This window comes from Aythya fuligula, chromosome 3 (genome assembly GCF_009819795.1).
Source record: "Aythya fuligula isolate bAytFul2 chromosome 3, bAytFul2.pri, whole genome shotgun sequence".
Classification (NCBI taxonomy): Eukaryota; Metazoa; Chordata; class Aves; order Anseriformes; family Anatidae; genus Aythya; species Aythya fuligula.
Genome location: NC_045561.1, coordinates 29,364,076 through 29,389,144, shown reverse-complemented (window position 1 = coordinate 29,389,144; position 25,069 = coordinate 29,364,076). Strand labels below are relative to the sequence as shown.

The 25,069-nt window shown below is 34.5% G+C and overlaps 1 protein-coding gene across 1 annotated transcript in view; it reads left to right on the top strand.

The window, feature by feature from the left end:
- The window catches only part of AHCTF1 (AT-hook containing transcription factor 1), a 45,704-nt gene that overhangs the window by 15,084 nt on the left and 5,551 nt on the right, over nt 1–25,069 (top strand). Inside the window, exons 8-32 of the mRNA XM_032184704.1 lie at nt 4,016–4,166; nt 4,740–4,872; nt 4,961–5,142; nt 5,616–5,677; nt 6,580–6,708; nt 8,198–8,288; nt 8,379–8,468; nt 8,636–8,776; nt 9,511–9,615; nt 10,166–10,259; nt 11,548–11,671; nt 11,784–11,840; nt 12,949–13,095; nt 13,831–14,018; nt 14,187–14,331; nt 14,425–14,556; nt 16,166–16,313; nt 16,401–16,551; nt 17,091–17,201; nt 17,803–17,998; nt 19,053–19,256; nt 20,537–20,963; nt 22,479–22,581; nt 23,459–23,556; nt 24,177–24,355. Coding sequence (XP_032040595.1) covers nt 4,016–4,166; nt 4,740–4,872; nt 4,961–5,142; nt 5,616–5,677; nt 6,580–6,708; nt 8,198–8,288; nt 8,379–8,468; nt 8,636–8,776; nt 9,511–9,615; nt 10,166–10,259; nt 11,548–11,671; nt 11,784–11,840; nt 12,949–13,095; nt 13,831–14,018; nt 14,187–14,331; nt 14,425–14,556; nt 16,166–16,313; nt 16,401–16,551; nt 17,091–17,201; nt 17,803–17,998; nt 19,053–19,256; nt 20,537–20,963; nt 22,479–22,581; nt 23,459–23,556; nt 24,177–24,355 — 3,588 coding nt within the window. The remainder of the gene's footprint in view (nt 1–4,015; nt 4,167–4,739; nt 4,873–4,960; nt 5,143–5,615; nt 5,678–6,579; nt 6,709–8,197; nt 8,289–8,378; nt 8,469–8,635; nt 8,777–9,510; nt 9,616–10,165; nt 10,260–11,547; nt 11,672–11,783; nt 11,841–12,948; nt 13,096–13,830; nt 14,019–14,186; nt 14,332–14,424; nt 14,557–16,165; nt 16,314–16,400; nt 16,552–17,090; nt 17,202–17,802; nt 17,999–19,052; nt 19,257–20,536; nt 20,964–22,478; nt 22,582–23,458; nt 23,557–24,176; nt 24,356–25,069) is intronic.

The following is a 25,069-nucleotide window of genomic DNA, read 5'->3' as shown; positions in this document are numbered from 1 at the left end:
TTCCTGATCTTTTGTTTTATATTGTTGTTTTTCTTTTGTATTTTGTCAGCCAGACTGTAAAGAGAATGCATCTATAGTGTCTTAAGTATTGATCCTGAAGCATAGTAGCTATTAAGATCCTTTATACATCTTGATTGGCTTTCCTGTTAAATCTATTCTTAAAGCCAGCAGAATATGTGAATACAGTAAGCAGTGGTATGATTTGGTCAAAAGAGTATACGTGAATTGTTAAAACTGGCTCCAAAAATAATGTGTTTAAAATATGGGTGAGGTATTGGATACCGATGCTGGTTAAATCTAACAGATATAAATAAGATTAATCTGTTTGATGACTGTCTCTAGCAAAACATAATTCTGTATGCTTGAATCTCTTCCAAAATTCCTTTAAGTCAAGTCCTCTTACTTGGAGCAATTCTTTCCTCCTATTCTGGTGGTTTTTTGTTTTTTTTTTTTTTTTAATTGAATATCCTCAACAGTTATGATTCTTATGTCATGGTACTCTTGTTTTTATAGGGACTGTGCCCTTTGATGTTTTAGAACAAAGGCAAAAATTTGAGTATAAATTCTGACCTTTTTCCTTATATACAGCAAAGCTCCTTCCTCATTTGTAAATGTTGCTTTTTGAATAGGTTAAATTTAGGTGATTGGGAATGGTGGTGTTTCTTTAAAAAGCATTACCTATCACGCTGGTAAGATATTTATATCTCCAAGTGATTCACTAGGTTCTAAATATGGATACCATCTCTTTATTTTTGTGTGTGTTTTTTGTTGTTACGATATTAATATACTTTGCTTTAGAGGAACAGCACACCCTTACTGGGTTTTTAGTTTTTAAAAGGGCTTTTGCTACAGTTCACTTCTGTGTTTCTTGCACTGCTCTAAGAACTTTGGCAAGTTGATAGGACAAAGCTTCTTTAATCTTTTTCTATTTCCATTTTTTTGTACTACTTTGTTCTTTATACTCTTTTAAATGTTATTTTTAACTTCAGTCTTGGCAGTGGCAGAGGTTGTACCATGTTGCATGTGCTTCTTTGGAAAAAAAAAAACGTCTACGTCCATCACTCTTGTGGTAACCAAGTTCTATCTCAATGCTTTAATGTTAGAATGTGGGTCCTTTTACTATTGAGCAGTTTTTTGTCTTAGTCACCTTATTTGTCTGAATTAGACATGACAAGTGTCAATTTTTAGCTCAGAAGTTCAGCAGATTTTAAAAATGGATTCAGTAGCAATTCCAGTTAATACTTTAAAAAAAAAAAAAAAAAAAAGGCAGTGTGATAACATAACGTGCTTTTGACCCCAGAGAACTGTGGTGTAGTCAAAGAATTTAAGACATTTAACCTTCTACAGACCTTGCAACACGTAATTCATTCATATTCTTCTAAGAGGTATCAGGTACTGTTCTCTGGATTTGAGATATTCTACCCCTGTGCTGTTTCTGCTTCCCATAAGTGTTGTGGACATGTGAAACTGGGACCAATCTTACAAGATGATTGAAGAGAGAATTAAACAGCTGGACATGCTGGGGAGAAAAGATATCTGACTTCTTCAGCTAGCTTCCATATGAGCCACTTACACATACAGCTTCATACCAAGACGTGATAACACATACTGTCAACAAATTAAAAAAGATTGAGACATGTCAGGACAAGGAGGTGTGCTCTGCAGTTGACATGAGGGAAACGTGTAGTGTCACTTTAGCCAGTACTAGAGCTCTCAGTGGGTTTCTGAAGGTCTTAATACTTAAATATGCCTACGCAGCTGTCTGAATCAAATTTCCTGTTCGTGTTCAGGGGCAGAAGGTATAAAAATTGTTCCAATTTGCCAGGTGAACTTTGAGTAAACAGAAAAATACTATTGGCCTTTGGCCATTGAGTTGAGTTTATAGGAGCATGAAAGATTTCTTTCCTATATCAGTTTCCTATATTGCTTAACATAGATTTGCTTTCCTCGATGGAAAAATTAGCATGCGCTGTTATGCGTCAGGAGTTTTCTAGGGCAGGAATTGTTTGACTTCTACCCCCCCCCCCCCCCTCCCAAGTTGGTGAGGAACTGGCCTTCATGAAGTTACTCAATGTCAAGTAGGAGAGGTATCCACATATTCAGTGATATTTTTCTGTGCTGAGTTAAAATAATTATAATTTCATAAACTAAAAGATCTGAGACCTTTTGATCCTTTTCCTTACGCCTCAAGATCTGAAATCTCAAGTCAAAGGGAGTAGTACTTTTTAACCTGGCTGCATAGGTTGGCTTCTTAAATGATGTGGAAAAGCTATAATCAAAATCATCTGGACTTCTTGAATAGCAGTTTCCTTTAAAACATCCAGATACATATGTGGAACGGTATGAAAAGGACTTGGGCCTAAGCACAATGATAATTCTTTAATGCAGTTGGATTCATTTAGCAGCACTTTCTGGTTACCACTCACAGTTCTGTCCTCCAGTTGCCTCCAGGTGGCCCTGCTTGATCAGGGATTTGGACCAGATGACCTCCAGAGGGCCCTTCCAACCAGCAGAATTGTCCAGCAGTTAAAATTCATCTCTAGCAGGTTTATTTGGTTTTAGCAGTTTATTTGATGAAACAAACTTTAGGAATGGTGGACTTTTTTTTTTTTTTTTTTTTTTTTTTTTCAGGAAGGCATTTTATTAAAAATTGTTTGGATAGTTTCCCTCCATAATAGAAGTGAGATTCAATTAGGCTTTGTGCTGGTTTTTCAGGGGGACCTTTTATATTTTTCTCATCTGTCTATGTGTGTCTGGTATTTCTGAAGTTACTTGATAGAATGGACTGTGCATACTTCAGGGTAAACTTCAGCATTTTTCTCTGTAGTAATGAAAGACTTTTTTTTTTAAGACAGTCTTGATATTTCTTTGTAGTATTTCTTCAGAGAGAAAATTGGCCTCTTCTGAGGCTAGATGAATTAGATGTGCCATGTGAGACTGTATTGTTTTGTTCCAGCTCATTTCAGAGTTCTTAAAGCTTAGGAAACTGGGGTAGAATTGATTTTGGGATTGGTTTGTTTGTTTAGGTTTTAGGGTTGTTTTTGTGTTTCGGCATTCCTTATTTATTTGTGGTGGTGTTTTTTTGTTTTGAGGTTGTGGAGCTGTTGCTTGTCCACAATACGCAAATTGATGTGTTTCATGGCAGACAGTTTGAACCAATGCTGCATTTGGAAAGGCAGTATTTCAGTTACTGCTTACTGTAGAAAATGATGCTATCAGAAACGGCAGCAGGACTGTGTTGAACCTCTGAATATGTCTAAGTAGTTTGCCCATTCTGAAGTAATTTGTGATCCTAGATGTGTTGTTCATGTCTACCCCATTTTGTCTCTGTTTTCCTCTTCTGCTGTTGGCTGTGCTTGGTGAAGGAACCAAGGAATATTTAATCCATTAGTCTGACAAGATCAGAGGAGGAGCTAGTAGAAGCTTATATGGCCTGATAGAAGATTGTTAATCAGTAAGAAATTTCTCATAGGTACTCCAGAGGGATGTGTGTTCACTCTAGTGGTGTGCTTATAGTTAATATCTCTGTTATCACTGTATCTCTGGTGTGCTTACAGTTAATATCTTAATATTAATAATAAATAAAGAATTTCAGCTGCTGTGATGCCATTACTTCTCTGATTTCATGGGTTCTGTAATCAAGACATGGAGCAAAGAGCTTTGTTTGCATCTGTATTGCATTATTTTAGGAATCTATTTGTAGATACGTATTTTGATCCGTAACAAACCCTTGTTTGGAAGAAATTCTGCAAAACATTTTTAGAATTGAATAATGTTAGAGAAATGCTGTGCTTTGAAAACAGGGAAAGTATTATCAATTTTACCCACTATGATTTTACTTTTTTTAAAATTTGCTTGCAGATCAGATGTAATTTGTATTTACTATTGGAAATAATCTAGGGGGAAATACACATCATCACATCTGTATTACATTTAGATACGTACAGTTGATTTAGGTATAATGTTTGTTTTCATTTCAAAATGACCTTTTCTCTCTTCTCTTATTCTTCCCCAGGGCTTTGAATATTGTGATGAAAGGTACAGTTTAGATCTCACAGGTGGAGCCTTTCCCTTGAGAGGACAGAGCAGCAATACTAAATTACTCAGCTGTCAGACTGTAGAGAAATTTCGCAACCATGTAGACAGAGAGGATAGCATTAATGAAGGTTTGTTGTGATGTCCATGTTTGGTTATTCCAAAAGGAATGGTTTTGGAATGTGAACAATGAATGTTCTGTACCCACGGTCTGAAAGTTAAATATCTGTATAGAATAGCCTGTTTGGCTTATCTAAAAAGAAAAATGGGATGCTTAAGTTACATTTAAAGATGGAAATGGACAGTGCAATGAAGAGATCTGGTATTGAGTAAATTGCGTAAAGTCAGAAATTGTGCATTTCTTTTTTAGAAAAATATTTGACATAGCCATTTTTAAAACTTGCATTTTTAAAACTTAGCCATTTTTAAAACTTAAAAAGTAATTTGGACATTGTTTATTAAAGCACAATGCTGGTCTTTGCAGTATTTGCAAAGAGCAAAAAAAAAACGAGGAAACTGCAAACGAGCAGTATGACTAATCTATCACAGAGAGATATGCTATCCTACCAATTTTTTTATTCTTAGTAGGTGTTGTCTGTCATGAGTGAAACAGAAGAATTAAAATGAAATGGAAAGTGATGCTTTAAAAATATCAAAAATATAATATTTTCTACTACTGAGACACAATTTCTTGTCTTTTACAGTAATATCTCCTGACACCAGTGTATCAATCTTCAGCTGGCAAGTGAATACATATGGTCAGGGAAAGCCATCTACTTATTTGGGTGTATTTGACATTAATCGCTGGTATCATGCTCAAATGCCAGATTCACTAAGGTAGATTTTTATTAAGTTGTTTTCAGTGTCCTTACAAATAACTTAATTTGAATGTTGGTATTGAAATTATATATTTGCTTCCTTAAAGGCCAGAAGAATTCCTTTATAATTGCCCCTATTTTGCCTTATGGTCATTGGATACTGTAATAAGTATGACTTCTCCAAACCGCATTTTGGATATTCTGGTACACGAGCGGAGTTTAAGTCGTGGAGTTCCTCCTTCTTATCCACCGCCTGAGCAGTTTTTTAATCCAAGTACCTATAACTTTGGTAGGTATTTCACTGTTTTTAATAAGGATAAGTTTAAGAATTGAGGTCAAATGTCATTTACTGGTTCTCTTGTTCAACGTTTGTCACTTAAAAATCAACAACAAAAAAAAAACACACATAAATCCAACGTGTGATTATGCTGTACCAGCAAGGTACTTAATATTATGAAACACGCCAGAGACATTGTGGGGTTTCTGTGCTTATATAACATAGCCAGTGAATTAGTGATGGTTATAAAATCACATTACTTTAAGCTGAAGGTCTTCAACCTCAATAACACTAGAGATAAAAAGTATATGTGCAGTAATGATATTTTTAAATGTTTGTAAATGAACTGGCAAAAAAAAAAAAAAAGCAAAAAAAACGGGGGGTACTCACATATTTCCAGATACATTTCTGTGTTAAAAATGTAAACTGGCTGTAAGGAAATGGTGAGAGTATAGAATTCTAACAAACATTCTTTGTTTCTGCAGATGGTACGTGCTTGCTGAACTCTGGAGTTGTTCACATGACTTGCACTGGCTTCCAGAAGGAGGTGATCTTTTATTTTATCTTCATTGAGAATGTCAAGAAGTGTTTTCTATTGCACTGTTTCCACCATCAGGCCATTTTGTGGTTATTCTGCCCACCCACTCAAAGAATTGCAGCTGCATCCTGCCAGTTTTAAGCAAATGGTTATGTTTTAGGTCCACTGTGGGGACTGAAAACTACCATTGACTACTTGTGAGCATGATGAAGGATTGGATGTCCAGAAAGGAAAAGAAAGTTGTTCTTAAGAACAAGAACAACAATCCTGTAGAAGTCAGGGAAAGCTGTTGCTTCTTGATTGATACATTGTACAGTCAGGGTTTTAATCTGTGATGAGAAGAAAAAAAAGTTAAGATGAAATGTCTTTTTTTTTCCTTCCAAACTTGGACAAGTAATAACTTCTGAGCCACCACACAAATTGTAACAAGTCATTTTTTTCAGCTAGCTAAGCATTTCCAACATAAGTAGTTACATATCTCATTGAACACAAGTAAATATTTAAGAACTAAAGAACACCATCCCACAGAACTGCTTGATCAGCTTCAGCACAAACAACTACGGAAAGGATCTTCCAAAATGTGGTTTAAAAATGTGTTAGTTTTCATTTGTATAGGATGTATTTTGCTGCAGTGATTAAGGAAAAGGAAAGGTCAACCTAAAGAAGCTAGAAAATACCTAGATAAAATACTGTAAGGGCTGATTTGAGTTGAACAGGATTTTTATAAATTGTAACTTAGTTTGGCTTCCGTCTTTAAGACTACATAGTAATACTTAGATCACTAAAGCATGTTACTGATGCAACCTTCTGGGTAGTTTGTCAAAACTTTCTTTTTTTCCAATGATTATTTAGAATCTTCATGGTTAAATTACAATGATGTTTTAATCTGTAATTTTTGATTGATGTTTCAGACCTTGAATTTTTTGAAGAAATCTGGTCCTTCAATAAGTGAAGCCATTTGTGATAGCTACAATAGGTGTCTTATAGCTGGCTTGTTGTCTCCAAGACTAGTTGATGTCCAGCCATCCAGTCTGAGTCAGGTGAGTGCTCATCAGAAATCAGGGGTGGGAGGAAGACCTGTGCGGTGCCAGGAGTTGGACTTTGTGATCCTTATGGGTCCCTTCCAAATCGGGGTATTCTATGATTCGTGTTGTCTGACAGGGCTGTGGAAACTCTAAGACCTGATAACTTGACACCCACTGCTTTTTATCTGCTTTATCCCACTGCAGTATTTGCAGCCCCCTCTTTCATAGATTTTCCATTTGCAGTACACCAACCGTTCTGTCGTCTAAAGTGTTTCATGAGAAAGGGAGCTGTTGTGATAAACAGGCAGGGGAGAGCAGTCCTCCTACTGCCCTCATGTACTAGTCTCTTGGATTCTTCACTGGATTTGGGGAAGTATGTTGGGACAAGAAACAATTTTAAACAGTCTGACAGCTGAAGGAAATTTCTTGTCAAGTTGGCCTGGCCATTAGACTGCTTATTTTGCAAGCATGATGCATAGTCTTAAATTCAAAATTGATGCTTTGATGTCAACTATAAATTGGAAATAAGTTGGGGATTTTTTTAATCATTGTTTGATTGTGAAAATATCACTCAGAGACTTGTGGATTTGAGCAGGGATTTCTTTTGGTTATTAGTTAAGACAAATTTCAGGATTATGGTCAAGAAGCTTGGTTTAGAGTTTTCTGTACCACCGTAAGAATTCTTTGTTGTTTCCTTGTCTGAAACAATTCCAAGAAAAAGATGGAAATGTCCCATGTTTATTCTGACTTGCAGAGATTGCTTTGATCATAATGATTTTACCTAGAAGAGAAGCATAGTTTTGACTGTGTTCTAAAGAAATGAATAACAAAAACACAAACAAAGAGTAAATTCAGTAAAATGATATGAAGGATCGTTTCGCTTGAAGTATCAGAGCACCAGCTGCAGTAAACTACCCTTTAATATTTTATTTCTGTGCATAGTTGTTACCCTCCTAAATGAATCCCACTACGTTATAATGCACTTTTTGAACAGTTTAAAATAAAATCTAAATCTATTAAAATTTACAGTTCACTTTGTTTCTATGATTTTAGAAAATTATAGCTTAATGTTCTGATGTTGAAGCTGCCTCATGTCTTTCCAGTCTAGAAAGCAGCTTGACCTTAGCTTCACTGCTTCTAGTGCAAACATTGCATATTAATGCATTCCTGATGCAAAACTTACATGCACAAAATGCGTAATGGATATTAGCAGAGGATGTTACCAAAAATAGTTAATTGGAGCTCAGTAAATTAAGACTATAATGCAGAGGCATGCAAATAGAGGTTAGAATTAGTAAGTTGAAATATCAGAGGAAAAGTTAATGTGTTCCGCAAACCAACAAGACTGTGATTAGAATTAAGAAAAGGGATATGGAATTAGTTGAGTATGCATGAAAAGACTTTTTGGTGTCTATATGAGTTTACACTTAGAAACACTAATTATTGATGGTTCAGACATCGCAACTGTGTAAGACGATCATTTTATTTTGCCTGTTGCATTTAGGAGGAGCAGTTAGAAGCTGTATTGTCAGCTGCTGTCCAGACAAGTTCTTTAGAACTTCTGACTGGGTGCATTAAACATTGGACATCTGAAGGTAATACATCTTATGTTGACTTTGTTTTATATTTTTGAGTTTTAAGTTGTTCATTCATTCATTCCTTTTTGTTCTTTTTGTTTTTTAAAGAGCAGCCAAGTTCTGCTGCTAGTTTACGGTTTGTTCTTGAGTGGACGTGGAACAAAGTGATTTATACAAAAGATGAATTTGACCAAATCTGTGAGTATTACTGTAGTCATTTTGCAATCATAAAATTATCCTTTGAAATTGAGCATATTAAATAATCTGACTCTGTATGATATTGTACACAGTACTTTAAATGTACTTTGAAACTCTTGTTTGGAATTACACTATAGGCTAATGATTTAATATTTATTCTTGGAAAGGTGTTCCACTGTTTGATGGCTCCTGCAACTTCATTGACCCACAAACAATACAGTCTCTTCAGCACTGCCAGTTGGTTTTGAGCAACCTTAGCACAGTTTTGAATTGTTTCCTAGCAGAAGCACAAGAGCTTACTGAAAAAGGTTTGTAACAGTATTACTAAATCTTTCATATGTTCTATTGTGAAGTTCATATTCTCATTCAGGGTGACACTTGGGTTGTAGTTGTGGAAACATGAATTTTTGTTGGTTTTGATGCTCAGAAGACAAGTTTAGGTAGGAGAAGAGCTGTTAGTGAGAAATTGTGACTATTGCTTAATATGCATCTGTTCAGGGAAATGCTTTGTTCTGGAGTTTCGTGCAAGTGAGTAAGGGAGGTTACATTTAGCAAGAAGCTTTGTAAGCAACTAGACTGAAACTGCAACAATTATATATGGTAATGGTTAAAATTATTCTCTTTAGTTCTTACCTAGCAACTCAGTTGAATACAAATACTGCATTACAAATTATAAAGGAAGCACAAATGAGTAACTTGCTAAAAGAAAAGTTGCTTAAGTTTCTGCAGTTTTTTATATTATAAATTGTTTGTGGCATATTGAAAAAATAAAGCTCTTTTCCTTTGCCATACTAAAAATCACTGCTGTATTGAAAACAGATGTCTTAAGAGTGTATTCAGTAGTTCAGACTCTATTTTAATTTTTTTTTAATGTTAACCTTTTAGTAAATCTCTTGCTTTGCAGAGTTATTTTCTGTTGTGATTGTTTTTTTTCTTCAAATGAGAAAGTGATACAGAGATTTCTACCACATTGTTTTGCTGCTTTCCACTTAGTATTGTGGAGTTTGTTTAAAAAAAGTTTGTTCTTTTTTTTTTTTTTAAGGTGTTACAGACTTGACAAATAAGCAGCTGGTAACTAGCCTCATTTCTTTGTATGCACAAGTAGTCATCTGGTTCTGTCGATCCAGTCTCCTACCAGAGGGTTTAGGTAAGCTTCAACTGTAATTCGTTTGTAACAAGGAAACTGTCCAGTGATTCCTGTAAACATGTTTTTAGCCATAGTCTAGTAAATGTTTCATCAATAACAAATAGTGTTGTTTCCATGATAGTATATGCTGAAGTTCTGTTGGTGAAATAGAGATTTCAGTGTTTTTTCAAATGTGTTGTGTAGAATAATGCAGCCAGTTTCTTTCCTGCGTGTTCTTTAAAAATAGCAATAAGCTTTTGACTTTAGGGAGGTAATTTGGATCAGTAACATGAAATACCTAGTATTTTAAACATTTTTTTAATAGGTGGTTTTACTGTTACAGTACATGTTCTGAATTTTACATCAACGGTAAACTTCAAGTGACAGTGGAGGCAAGAAGGAATTGTCTTGTGCCTTCTGTTCTAGTAAAGGCAGAAACAAAGTTAGTTTCTTTCAAAGCTGAAGGCTTGCTTATGCTTCTTGATGTGCTTCTTGATGTTTAGCTTTTATGACCTTCTGTTTAAATTTAATACAATACTACTTTAACTTGCTCTTGCTTTACTGCCTGTAGATGATGATATGCACTTGTCTAGACCTTTCTACAATTATCCTCTGATTCAGAGCTATTATACTGGTCATCGACAGAAACTTGAGCGTTTATCAAGGTAAGGTTTACCAGAGAATTCTGGAACACTTCCACTGAAAATTCAGAAGTTAGTGAATAGCTTTGATATCAACAGTTGTATTTGCTGTGCTTAATGCATTTGTCAGCAATACTCAATTCTGTGATGCACATGTTCTGTTGAATACAGAGGTTACTTTCCTGTGCTAAAATGTGTGTGTATACTTCTGCTTAGTACCAGTCCTTGTTTTTTTTTTATAGTTTAAGGGAAAATGATGAGGCAATAGTTATGTTTATTGTTCTTGTCATTTTTTTTTTTATAAATGTCAACCACAAAACACAATACTCACAAAACAATTATTTTGGACACAGAATAAAGCGTGTTTTTGAAAATAAATTAAAAAAAAACATTTCTGTTACTGACTGGTAATAGATGGTAATAATTGTATTGGCCTAAGTCTCCTACTCACAAGTAAAGCACACATTTGTGTGCTTTAATAAGATTGTCAGCTACAAGTAATTTTGACTTACCTAGCATAGTACTGGCTATTGGATAAAAATCACTTTTTTTTTGCTTTTTTTTTTTTTTTTTGCTTTTGATCATTGGGGAAATTAAATGGCAGAAACAGTCAGTAGAAGACTGGTGGTCTATGGGACAATGTAATTTTAAAAAGTTCAGACATACATAACTGTAATGGTATGTCTATAGAAACATAAATGCTGCTTATGATGGTAAAAATTTACCTGTATGTCCAGCTTTCTGAAAATAACAGTGTATTGTAGAATGGCTTGGGGACCTTAAACATCATCTAACTCCAACCCTCATTTTTCAGTAATAAAAGTGAGATACTGAAAACAAAATGTGAAATTTTCATTAAGTTGTGTATCAGTTACTATATTGGAACACTCAATTAGAGGTATTATATTGCTCTTAAGAAGTTGTGGTGTTTTGATGCTGTTAAATTTCTTCTGTTAGTATAAGAATGATTATTTTTGGCACTTAAAAAACATTGTTTACAATTCCTTTAGTATGGTAAGTAACACAGCCTGAAACAGCCTCATTGCAGTTTTTAGTGTAATAGAACAACTTTTAAGATTCTCATTTTCAACTCCTATAATAATTGAATAGAACTTAATGAACATTTCTCAAACGACTCACGTATTTGCATGTATATTTCAAGTGATATTCACAGCGTTGTATGTATGTCTTCTTTCTTTGCTTTAGAAGAGTTGGCTGTTTTTTTTTGTTTGTTTGTTTGTTTGTTTTTTTCTTAAACTGAAACAGAATTAGTGTTTTACTCTGTCCAAATCCTTGTTGCTTTTTGTTCCAGAGGAAAATGGGATTCTGACTGCTTGATGATTGATGGAATGGTTTCCCAGTTAGGAGAACAAGTTGAGAAACTGTGGCGGAGAGATGAAGGAGGAACTGGGAGATACCCACCTGTTAGTTTACACGTGAGTGTTATGCTCCTTTAAAAAACAAAAAGCAAAAAAGCAAACAAGAGCAAACGACTTACAGATGATTGGAGTTTTTTGGTTTTCTTAAACTTTAAATTTCTCATTTCAGGCACTGCTGGATCTCTATTTGTTAGAAAACATTGAAGAAAATGACAAACATGCAATTGTATCCTTTTTATTTATTTCTATTTTGTTTTCAATATGTGCACATAAATGTACTTAAATGTCATGTGGGTGCCTAATAGAACTTTTTAATTTACACTTCAAACACAGTGCAAGTGTGAAAAAATTCAGTTCAGAATTAAGTGGTAATCAGAAGCATTGTTTTACTTCTCAGTACTGTGGATTTTTTATGCTTTGTTGCAAAGTCTTTTCTGGTATGAGCAAACAGGTGTACTAAAGAATTTTAAAGATAATAAGAAAAACAGTTTTTCTGGAAACGTAAATGTATTTTTTTAAAGCAGCCGTATCTGTAGTAAATGGCAGTTTCCTAGTATGATGCGCAAAAAGTGCTGCTTCAGAGGAAAAGGAAATGTAACAGAAGCTTATCAGTACCTTTTTTTTCCCACCAGCACAGCTAACAGCGATTGCTTTTGTTCTGTTCTAAGTGCAGGCACACAGAATAATAAACAGAAGGGAAAAGCCAATGTGCAGAAACTTAATATTTAAGCTGCTGAAATATACAGAATTGCTTTCTTGCCTAAGCAAACGGAGAGGGGAGCCAAGAGAGTTCACGTGTTTTAAAAGCTGTTGTACCTTACAGCTGACTTAGAGTATGTTCCTAAAAACACGTTAGAAAGAGAGAATGGCATTACCAAAGAATCATGCCATTTTAAATTCAGATTTTTTTCATTGAGAGCTAATACATTTCATAAGGATTTACTTTGTTTTGCATACTCTGGAAATGAGGAAATAAACCAACACCAGGGAATTTGTAAGCCTTGAGTGTTTCAATGTTTTGAATGTCCATCTGGTAGCTCTTCTGACTAAACAGTGGTCTGAGTTTAAAACTGAGATATTTAAATATCTAAAGTTAACTTTTTTTGAATACCTTACAGAAATTTCTTCCTGGTTATGTACTCAGGATGCAATTTTATGGTTCAGTATTTGGCTTTCTTTGGTTTATAATAGCTTTAAATGGCAAGACTAATCCATTACTCTTTTTCTGCTTTTTAATACTCTTACGTTCTCATTCATTACGATCTTTTTAAGTATAATGGGATAAATTTTTAATCTCAGAAATATATTTGCCTTAATCAGATACTTGATATCAGACAATTTACTTGCTGCTAGATATCATGCATTCCATTCCGAATAAAACAGAAACTTCCATTGACTCCTTCCCAACTGTTTTTGCTATCCCCTGGGGTCTCGTTAGGCTTATTCAAGGTTTTTGGCTTCTGGATCACAGTGATTATGAAGTAAGTATGTTACAGTTTGATTAGGCATACATTACAGTACAAAGCTATAAACTAAAAAGATTTTTTTTCATTGGTGCTGAGCTCATTAACAGTTGATAAAGGAGCAGAAGCTCTATTGTAATATTGTTACTATTCTTTCAGCAATAAATTATGATTTGAAATTTTGTTTTTATTACTTTGATGGGAAATTGATTACAGAAGAAATCAACACGAATAATGCTTGTTGTTTAAATTTTCAAAGCCATTTGTTTAAGTCATTTTTAGCTGTTGAACAGTTTCTCAAAAACAGTGTTTTGGGTATTTGAAATACTAAAACTGTGATCATAATAGTATGATTCAAGGCAGAAGATTGCAAAAGTGACTTTTGAACCTTATTCATGTTCTTTCTGGTGCTGAAGTTTGTTCTTTGCTTTTCATTATGTTAATATAATCTGGGAGAATAACTTGTCTATTCAATAATGTAGTTATCAAATTTCTGTATACGAATATTACTTTTTATTAACCTAGAAATGTGCAAGTTAAAGTTCTTTTAAAACAATTCTAGATGGCTAACATTTTTTTGTGTGCAAATGCTTAAACATTCTTATTTATATTTCCTGTATCAAATATTTCATTAGTACTAGTCATTTAAAATTATCTAATACACCTTCACCATTATTTAGGAAGCTTTTGAGTGCTTTTATTGCAGAAGTGATTATTATCTATCTTAATAAACCTATTTTCTAACTTTTACAGAATTCATTGGCCCTTCTGTTTCATCCAGCTACAATCAAAACTGTGTCATGGCAACATATGAGAATTATTCAATCGCTCATGTGCCAAGGAGAGCATAGGCGAGCCCTCAAATACATGCAGATGATGAAGCCATCAGTCTCAAGCAGTAGTGAAGTGCAGCTTTTTCTCACTGTGTTGTTGTCCAATAGGTAAAGAAATATACGCCACAATGTTAGTATTCAAGTGTGGTGAAAGGTGGAGAACTAGTGATGTAAATCACTGTCACTTCAGTTCCCTTTAAGTGTTCAGTACACAGTTTTCAGACATCTTTTGGATTATATGATTAATACTCTTTACATGTTATAAATTAATAACAGGTGCATGGTGGAGGCTTGGAGTCTGTTGCAGCAACATAGCACTAAGTTAAATGTAGAAGAGCTGTTAAGACACATGTATGAAATCTGTCAGGAGATGGGACTAATGCAAGATTTACTGAAGCTCCCTTTCACAGACACTGAACAAGTAAGTGTGGACAAGAAAGAAGTCTTAATTACATTTTGGAAATGATAAGAGGCAGAATCATAATAGTTTTCTGAAATGTGTTATTTCTCATAGGAGTGTTTGGAGAAGTTTTTGCAGACCAATGGTGGTGTACAAAATCACGAATTTCTTTTAGTTCACCATCTGCAACGTGCCAACTATATCCCAGCACTACAGTTGAATCAGTCAATGAAAGTTAATCTTATGGTAAGCATAAATGTTCTGTCCAGGGGTGCAAGTTTCTTTAAGGCATTACTATTTTTGATGGTACTTCATAAAAACCTTGGTTTTTTATTGTTCAAATATGGTTTAAGTGTTTCTTATACCATTCTTTTGAAATACTAGGAATAAGTTTCTACACCTTAAGTTGCAGCTGAACCTAAAGGTTAAACAAAATCTTTCACCGAGTCAGAGCTATTTTGTGAACTTATAAATTGTTACAGACCGGTTGACTCCACTTAAAAGTCTGAATCTGAGGAATCTACCTTTTGTAACATAAAGCTGTAAATTTAAAATTTCACTGTAGTCCTGCATTACAAAAATAAATTTTTACCTAATTCCTAACAGTCTAAAGCAAATCACTTTTGCTAAAGAAAAGTGTCTTTCACTGTAAATGGTCTGGATAAGGCAAGAATATAGAAAATGCTTAAGCTTAAATAGTGTGTACACAGTGTATATGTAAGCTTAAATACTGTTTATTCAACATCAAGGGATTTTAACCCCTTGAAGAACTCCAGGTCCAGAAACTAATGAATGAATTCTGTATGATTGCAAGAGTGTTAATTCAGTGTAAAGTATTCAAGGATATGAGCAAATTACTGTGAGGTGCTATAGGGCATGGTCTTTGTTTGGTTTGAACTGTTTTTTGTATGCATGTTGCTACTACAGTAAATATCAGCCAGTCTTGCTACTTAGTTGTTCAGATATGTATGTTACATACATATTAACATAATATATGCATATTAACATATTAATAACATAGGTTATTAGAAGTTGCTTTGATCCTTTCTGTGGAATGAAGAATATGTTGTATGTCGTCTCTTGCATCTTCCATGCAACTTTATTTTTCTGAGAGCAGCCTGGATGCATATCCAGATGTAAAATTTTATTATTTTTTTTAACTTCCTCAGTTACAGTATGAGCTCTGTGATTCCACAATTTCCATTTTACCTCTAGTATGAGAAAAATCAATTTTTATCTACCTTCTGTTTCTTAAAATACCTCAACATTTCACGTGTCTATGTGAACTTCTCTTACAAATCTGTGATGCGTATGATGTTTTCCAGGACCTTAATTTTGCAATGAATCAAATCTATTAGATGGTATTGGAAGTTCTAGGTCCTGCATTTGAAAACTTACCTGTCTGGAAGATGTGTATAGGTAGCTTTTTCTTACCTGTTTGAATATTCAAATTATTTTGTCTAACATAATTTGCAGGTGCCTTGTATATAAGGACATCTCAGCCCTTGGTTTTTCAGAAAACCAAGGTCCATTGTTACTCTTTGGTAAGCTATTTGAGAGTGGGAATTGCAGGTGACAACATGCGTGGCAGATTAAGTTTGTACAGAGTGCCAGAACTCCTTCAACTTAAGGTTGTAGGCTCATTGTTCTGGAAGTCTTCCGTCCGCTTGCTAAAAATATTAGGCAGAATTGGTGTTTGCTGTTGGGTAGAACTTGCTGTTACATGCAGTGGATGCATTTTAATGCGTCTTTAGAGGAAATGTATTCACTAATTAGAATAGCACAGATTACAATGAACTTTTTGTAATTAGTTAACTTTTTATAAACTTTTTCCTTTACTCTTTTAATTTATCAGCATGATTGTGATCCTCGCTTGAGAGAGAGAGCAGTTACCAGAAATTCTATATTAGACCAATATGGCAAGATCCTTCCTAGAGTTCAAAGGAAGCTGGCTATGGAGAGAGCCAAGCCTTACCATTTGCCTTCTTCAGTCTTAAGAGAAGGTAAATTTTGGGGGGAAAAGTGTAATGGACAACTTACCACCACTTGGATTACATAAGGCTAATGTTTTTTCCCCTCTTACTTTACAGTATCAAGACCAAAGCCATTATCGACAGTAGCAAAAAAAGCTAATGCAGAAAGTGTGCATACAAGAGCAACTTTCATCAGTGATGTGTTGTCCAAAATTGGAGAAGTATGGGTAGGAAATGAGCAGAAAACCAGTTTTGCACAAAACAATAGGTAAGGATTGTTTTAACAAACTTAAGTCTTTAGATAGGTGTTTGGATAAAGATTTTTAAAAAAAATGTTTGTGTTTTGTTTTCTTGGTGTTTGAGAAACCGGACCTTGAATAAAGCTTTGTTTGGCTGCTTTGCATATGCAAAGTAGAGTAATTATTATTAAATGCGAGAAATAATATTTTGAGAAAGTTTTCTGTTAATAATCTTACTTAAGCAAATACGTATTTTTATGGTGTTAAATGTGTTTACAGAATTTAAGATAACTGAAACTAAAGCTTTGCCATCAGACTGTTGCGTACAAATTTTGATAGATGCTATTGTGTGATCAAGTACCACTCTTACCACTTTGTGTCTGGTTTCTGTTTTTGTTTCAGCTTTTTAACTTAGAAATAGGTAGAATTACAAACAACAAAAAGGGTCTAGTAGTAATACTAATAATAATGATTTTCTTGTAGGTGATACCAGAATTCTAGTTTATTTCACCATATGTTTTGTACTGCAGGTGAATGAAAGTCAATCATATTTTCCTTTTAATTCCAGTCCTAGAGTTACAGAACCACTAGTCATAATGAATCAACCTCTCCCTGATGCAGAGTTGCCTGAGGCGTTTATTGGGACACCAATTACAAAATTTTCACAAAAATGTTCCAGGTAAAGTAGATCCACAGAGAGAATGTTCCAAAGATAAGGGGGAGGGAATATTATTTTATGTGGCTTTTGTCTTAATACTGTAGAAAATAAGTAATACTGATTTTTGTCCTACAGAATTACTAGTTGGTACTAAATATAGTTAGTAATACTACATTTAAATTATCTTGAGAAATAAGATGCTTCTCGTGTTCTTGTGTTTTCAGAGTGTTCTGTTTTCAAATTGTTCAATAGACAGAAAACCAAAAATCAACATAAGGGTGCAACTAAGTGGAGAATTTGAATTGGTGCCAGCATTGAAATGCAGATTAATTCTTTTGACATGAGAATTACGCTACTTATGTAAAATTGGATTACTCTTGCCTCAGAGGCAGTAATTTAGGAAATAAAATACAAAATGTAAACAAATAGTTTATAAAAATAAAAAAAAAAAGCCTGTAGCTTGGACCTGGGCTTGATACCCTCACTGCTGCAGTAATGTATACGTATATTTTTTGTCCATTGTATATTTTAGTTATGTATCATCTCAGCTGTTTTGAACACAACATAATTTCATTTCCATTTATTAACTTACTTTCTTATTTTAAATTGTGTATCTTAACAGATTGCTGGATTTGGTGGTTCGCCCTGTTCCTTCATGTTCTCTAGCACAGGATGATAGCTGGCAGTCACCATGCCTACCTTCTACTTCATACATGGCATCCAGCCCATTGAAATCAAACATACATGGTTCCATCCCACAAAAAAGAATTGCAAGAGCATCAGAACTGGGTTTACTAGAGACTCCTCTTGTGGTTAAGGTTTGTGTTTTAAGAAAACAGTAAGAACCGGTGAACCAAACCAAAGCCTGTAAGCTTTAAAATGAAACCGCAGTATTTAACACAAACAACATGGGTTTCAAATTTTAATTTGCATGTGGTTATTATATATACGGTGCCTTTGGAAGCAGTACATTGGTAAGTCCTGAAAAGGAAATTTAAAATTGGACATTTAATTCTGATTTAATTGTAGTATGCACGTTGTCCAATAACTCATGGAATACGCTTGTTTTCATTGCCGTGGAACAAAGTTAAAATGGGACTTCTCAAAGTACTTAACGTGCAGTTTGCAGCATAATCATCTCATTATTTAAGCACTTAATAGCTCTGTCTGACTTGTGTGTATATAGAAGCAAGAATGTATATACTTCAGTTTATTAAGTGTTAAGTGAGTAACAGCTGTGGTTATCTGCAGGTGTTGTGTCAAATTCAGTGATCGCTTGTTGCAGTAACTAATAATAATTTCTACAGCAATATACTGTATTTTCATTCACTGCCATCAAACTGCATATTTTGTAAGAAAATAACGTTTGACATACCTTCTTGGGATGTTTCTTTTTTCCTTTGCCTACCTGAACAAAATAGATGTTACTCTGAATTATAAACTTTTTACTAAGTTTTGTTCATATTGTTAAGCTATTTTCAGTATCCTTAACTTTTAAACCTTTTAATTTCTGAAAAATCTTTTTTATGAGCTGGAATAAGAAGACCTGAATGCTCTAGATAAATTGGTATTTTTACAGCTGACATTGCAGCTTAATTTCATGAAATTAATTTGAAAAATAACATTTTGTTTACATTTTTTAAACAAGAAGAAAAAATGGGGAAAAAAGACAGGCAAAAGAGGCATAGAAAGGATTGTTTATCATTATGCTTTTCATACATTTGGAAAAAGAGAGCATTGTAAAGGCTAAATTCTGTCCTCTATGCTGTTACAAATTGTGTTTGTAGTTGAAATGAATGTTTTTGCAAGTGAAGTCTTCTCTTTTAAAGATGTAACTAGTTTTAAAATAAATATTTTTATATCTTTTCATAGAGAGCTAAAGTTTTGGTGACATCTGCTGCTGCTCCTGGTTTTCCTGGGTTTACTCCTCAGTCTATTTTGAGATCCAGCCTTCGCACCACACCCCTAGCAACTCCCTCTGCATCTCCAGGGCGATCAGTTACTCCTCCTTTACGAGCAAAGGAACTTAGAATATCTTTCAGAGAAGAGAACTCAAATGTAAAATGGACTGTTGGGGTAAGCTGGGCTGCAGTTAATGATTTTTACAGTTAAAGGCTTTACAGACTCTGATTTGATTTTCATATTCATTAAGTATTTTTATTAAAATAAATTTATTATTTCATATTTATTAAAAGGTTTGCCAAAACTTATATAATGAGAATTGGAATTGCAAGTCATAAGGCTATTTGCATTTGTTCAAAAAAGGTTGTGTTAGACCTGCGGGCATGTGATGTTTTAGGAGCATATTTTGTAATAAAGACCAGTGGTGTTGATGGTTCTTACTTAGGTGTTGTTAAGAGCTGTGGTTGGTCCAAATTGCTAATTCAACTTCCTGCTGTATCTCATTGAATAATGATGCGGCAGAAAAGTAGTGAACATAGACTCAGCTGGTTGTTCTGAAGTGACAAATATTTTTTAAGCTTTGTGAATTAAACACCTTTGAAAGCAGCAGAAGCCATGAGCTGCATTTACTTCCAGTCTGCCTTTTTGAGAGTCTGTGTTTACTTAAGATAAAAATTGACTCCTGATGAAAAGAGCTGTATTGTTGTCTGTTGTTCAGGCCTAAAGTTCTTAGTTTTGTTTCTTGGTTTGCACCAGGGATAGCATTCATGTAGCTATCGAATGAAACTTCTTCATCTGAGAAGTTGCCCTGTTCTACTCCTCCCACAGTCTTATTCTGTTGCTTTGATTCCCTGATCCAGCTCATCATGCTGTTTCAGAAGTGATGTATCAAAGTCAGGAACATGTGCTAGTATGAATGAACTTTCCATACATGTATTAGTACAACTTGTCATTGCAATCAGCACTTTATTATCTTTTATTAAGCCTTTTATTAGAATACCTGAATATTCTCTGTTATGAAGAGATATTTGGTTGTAACAAGTTCTCTTTCCTATATAAAGTTTTACTAATAGCAGACAGTGGCCAGTTTAATTTACTTGTTCCATGCTGTAGGCGTACTGCACTCTGAAATAGGTTGGTAGTGCATACAAGTTGAAACAGCAAGCAGTGAAAAGAAATCTTGAGAATTTTTAATTAAGTTCCCTCTTTTTGAGAAAAGAGTAGTGAAACAGTGAGCAGACTTGACACTAGAAGCAAGCACAAACAAGACATAGTTTTAATTCTCTAAGGTCATGGAAACTGAATAAGCAGTCAAAAGCATGGTAAATTTGTGCATTCGGCTTTAAAAGCTATGGTAGGTAGTGCTAGAATGAGAAACAGTTTTGCAGTACCTTGCTTAAGGTGACAGTTGTAAAACTTAACCAGACATTGTTACTTTTTTTTTTTTTTTTAAGGTAACAGAAGATGATAAAGCACAGTCTGGAGCTTCATCTGAGCATCATCGTGGATTGGTGGAGGATGCTTGGTCTGAGTGTAGAGAGAAAACTCCTCTGTTCACTCTGAGGAATCCCGAGGATGGTCATGCTGAAATGGAAGAGTCTTTGGAAAGCACACCTGGAGGTGGTTTGGAGAAAATGGATGTCAGTAAAGAAAATAGTAATGTCTCTGCCAGGTCAGACCAAACTACGTTGGAATATCATGATGCAAAATCACCTGGTGATTTTGAAGATGATGTCATTTTTATAGCTGCTAAACCAGCTAATTCTTTCACCGAAGAAACTGCTGATTTTCAAGAACCAGAGAGAGAGGACCGTGGAATGGGTGAAGATAAACCTTTCCAGATAAAACAAACAGATTCATCAGAAACAAGAAAAGAAGCTGGTGTGTTCCATCATATGCTAACTTAAGTTTTTGAATTAATTTTTCAAATGTCTTCAAAAGGTTAAATTACTGATGAGTGCAAGGGTTGGTACTGATGAGGGTTCACAAGTGTCCTAGGTACTTCCTTGTCCTAGGCTTTTAAAATTACCACTTCATTTTGAGTGATTTTCCAGATATCCTGGACTTTAAGAATGCATTATTGATTTGACTGGCATTTCTTCTGTGTAGTTGCAGCTAAGAGGCAGTAGTGATTTGAGGGATCAAAGTTGAAAATTTAGGCTTTTGGCTCTGTCGTAGAGGTACTTAAAGGTTTTTTTGTTCTTGTTTTACAGAAATCTTAGCGTAAAATGTATGTTGACTAGATACTTAGCCCCTCAATAGTCCTCAGTTTCCTTTTGGAAATGAATCTGTCTGCTTTTCATTACAGTTGTTCTTACTCATTTTACTGGCACAACAGCTTAGCTTACATAGCGTTTTCCAGACCTGTTTCAGTTGGTCTTCAGTAATTCATCTCAGTTCAACTCATTCAAGCAAGTTCCAGGATACATAGGATGCATTTATATGAAACAGGCCTGCTGGTAGGTGAGAAGGGGTGTAACGCACGAGCTGGCAAGCAATGGTGAAGAGCTGAGAGTGGTAGCATTTTTTCATTTTTGTGGGAACAGGAAGATGATGTGTAAACACAGCTGACATCAATATTTGACAATTGGGTCAAAAGGGATTCTTCTGAATATTTCTAGTAAGATAGGTCAAAATGTCCTCTCTTATTTTGTCTTGTATATGGACAAGAAACCACAGGTGCTTTTCATTAAAAATATTAGTACGGTACTAATCATTAAAGAATAACCCTGTAAAGAGGCTTTGTCATTGCTGGACTGTGGTAGAAACAGTTTTGTACAATTTCAGTCCTCTGGAAGCATTAGAGGGCAGTTTGCATAGCTCTCTTTTGGCCAGAGCTGGCAAAATTATCCCAGTCTTGCATACAGTCTGCAGAGGTGATTGCTGGATCTGGAGGAAGCAGGCAATAGAAATAAGAAAAGGAGGATGTGTCTGAAATTGAAGCTGTCAAGGTAAAAACATGAGCAAGCATTTGGGTTTAAACAACACCAATCATTTATTAGAAGGAAAACTCAAGAAATTGGCTTAGATGCATTCTTGTAAAAGAGAGGAAGTACAGTCAAGAAATGAGTAAGCATTGCTGAAATGAGATAAATACCCAAAGAGAAATAAGAAAATTGACTTCTTAATTCTAAGAACAAAAGATGTTTTCTCAAGTGCGTAGGTCATTTGGCCAGTAATAATGTATCAAGTTCAATTTGTAATCAAAATATCCACTTGCCTTTTTGTTTTCTTGACTGAGATTATGCAGCAGGCTATTCTGGTTTTACTGTAACAAATTCAGGCCTATGGATTTGAAGACTTGGTAGCATTATTTTGTTTTTTCTTTAATTCATACGAATGTTTTAAAAGTAATTAAGTGAAATAGGAAAGTCATCTATCTGTCTATTTTTCTAGGATATTTGGAAGAATCAACTACTGAATGTCCTACTTTTCCTGAGGATGGTAAATTTGTGTTTAAAGCTGCTGAGGCTGCTGCTTCTTGGACTGCAAATGAAGGGTAAGTTTATAAAATGCATCTTTGGGTTTGTGCAACTGCTGACCTTCCTGTGCTTTAAAACTATGATGTTGGTATTGGCTATTCCCTATGTTCTTATGCACAATGGTTTACCTATTCCTTTCTATCTATGAATATAAATAGTTTGGCACAAATATAACCCATATTGACTAGCTGTCGTCCTTTCTTCTCAAATGGTTGTGGACCCCAAAGTATTGTGATAAAGACTTTTTTCAATGGGCCACACAAATCTTCTTACACTTTGAGGATAGATAGCATGAACATACTGTTCTGCTTTTGTCTGAAAACTGTGTAGCTAAAAAATTACACCTAAGATTCCTGTAGCTTTAGCAGGTTTATTTTGGGGTTTGAATTCTTTCTGGCAGTATTTTGTACACTTGACAGTACAAAGAAAAGAGAACTTAATTAGTATCTACTTGTTTATAGAAAGGGAAGCAGTTTTTTCACCTGCACAACTGTTTTTTAAAGAGATGAAACGGGAATGTTAGTAATGAAAGAGCCCTTAATTTCATGTGGTAACTTATGCTGGTACAAACCTGTTCAGGTTGTTCTAAGCTTCCAATATAGCAGTTGCGTTCTTTCTACAGAAAGCAAATTATTTACTAAAACTTCATTCTCATGGAACTAGTGTTATGTAGCTGGGAAGAATATTAAGTATATCATTCATTGCCTAAAATGAGTCACAAATTGGGTGTAGGTAAGTTGGGTAAGGAATTTCTAGTTTTAATCAATTCATTCAGTTTTTAAACTTGAAGATTTTACAGTGGGGGAATGTTTTTATAAACCTCTTAAAGGTATCTTTTGAAGCTTAACAGTGAATTCCTCTCTTTTTTTTTTTTTTTTTCCTCTGTCTATGAAGTGAAACAAACCACCAAGAGGCCTCTACATCGGAAGAAAGAGACGTACTGCCTGTAGTAAATCCCCAGCTTTCTGAATCCCCGGAGGCAGACAGCGAATGTATGTATAGTATGTTGGAGATGTTATACGAGTTAATGTGACTAACCTCCTGAAGTTAAATGAGCATTTTGTCATACCACTATGTGTCTCTAACTGAAATATTAGTAGGATATTACTGCTATTTTTTGTTAACCCATACAGAGAAGACATTCCTCAAAGGAAGTCCATGTAGAGAATGTGTAGTGAATGTTTCTTTTTATCTTCAGAAAATTGGTAAAATTTAAAATATTGGAAGGAAAGATTCATATTTCTTTTAATGTTGTACCCCATTTTTATATTGTTTGTAATGAGATCTGCTACTCAATTTGCTATTTTAAACAATGATGCATCCTCAATATGAAGGCTGTGAAGCATAGCTAGCTGTCAAGGTGCCTTTTCAGCCAACATTTCTTCTGTTCTTTTTCTCTATGGCAGCTGACTTCCCCTTCCTACTTTTTTATTTCTTTTTTTAAATTATTTATTTATTGTGAGACTACCTCCTAGTTTTTGGAGAAAGCCCAATACACATGGTAGGATTGGTGAACTGTATTGTTTGTTATTGCTCCCTTTGTTACTTTCTGTTGCTTAAACCTGTGCCATTCATTCAATGGTTAAGTTTAAACGATGTAAATCTCTTTCAGCTGTGATAAGTATCCTTGACAGTGAGGATGTGGTCAGTACCAATTCAGAAAATCGTCTTGAAGGAAAGTATGTGGATTTACCTGAAGAACGTAACCTAGACGAAATTGAAGAAAATCTTCCCTTTGCGCAGGAAGAAATGCATGTTTCTAATAATCTTCCAAAAACTGAAGAAATTCACGTAAGTGAATTAGTTTCTCATTTTCTACAAAATAGAAAATGCAGCAAATTTCAGGACTGTCTTGTCTTAGAGTTAAAAGGTACACAAGAACATCTCAGCTTCTTGAGCTTGCTAACACGAGTTAACCTCACTATGTAAGGGTGGACAACTTTTTTTCCTCTTGTATTTTCTGTATGTATAACACAGAAGAGAACCTGTCAAGATTTGGGTCATTGAGATCTCCAACAACTAAAAAAAAACAAAAACAAAAACAAAACCAAAACAAAACAAAAAACAAAGCCCCTAAACTCTGCATTCATTTGATTTACTATAGCTTAAATGTTTTTAGGTGACTTCTAATATTTTTTTAAAGAAAACATGAAAAGTTGGGGAAGCTGGGGAGAGCAGTTTTTTCAATACAGCATAACATTTTACTAAATGGCAAAATTATTAGGTTAGGGTAACCTAACTAATTTTCAGAGCGACTTAGGTGCTTATATCCTTTACTAGTTTTTTCTTGCTAACATAATTCATTACTGTGAATTCTGTTTTAATTTCATTTTCAATATATTTTCAGCTACTTCAAAGATTTTTTCTGTAAAAGCACACATTTTTTTTAACATCTTAAAATGTTGTTAAATGTAGAATTTAAAAGGTTGCTCACATGGACTGAAAACTAGAACTAAGGTTTCTACAGTTATCCTGTTTTCCTCACCTTACTGGAGCTGATTTGTT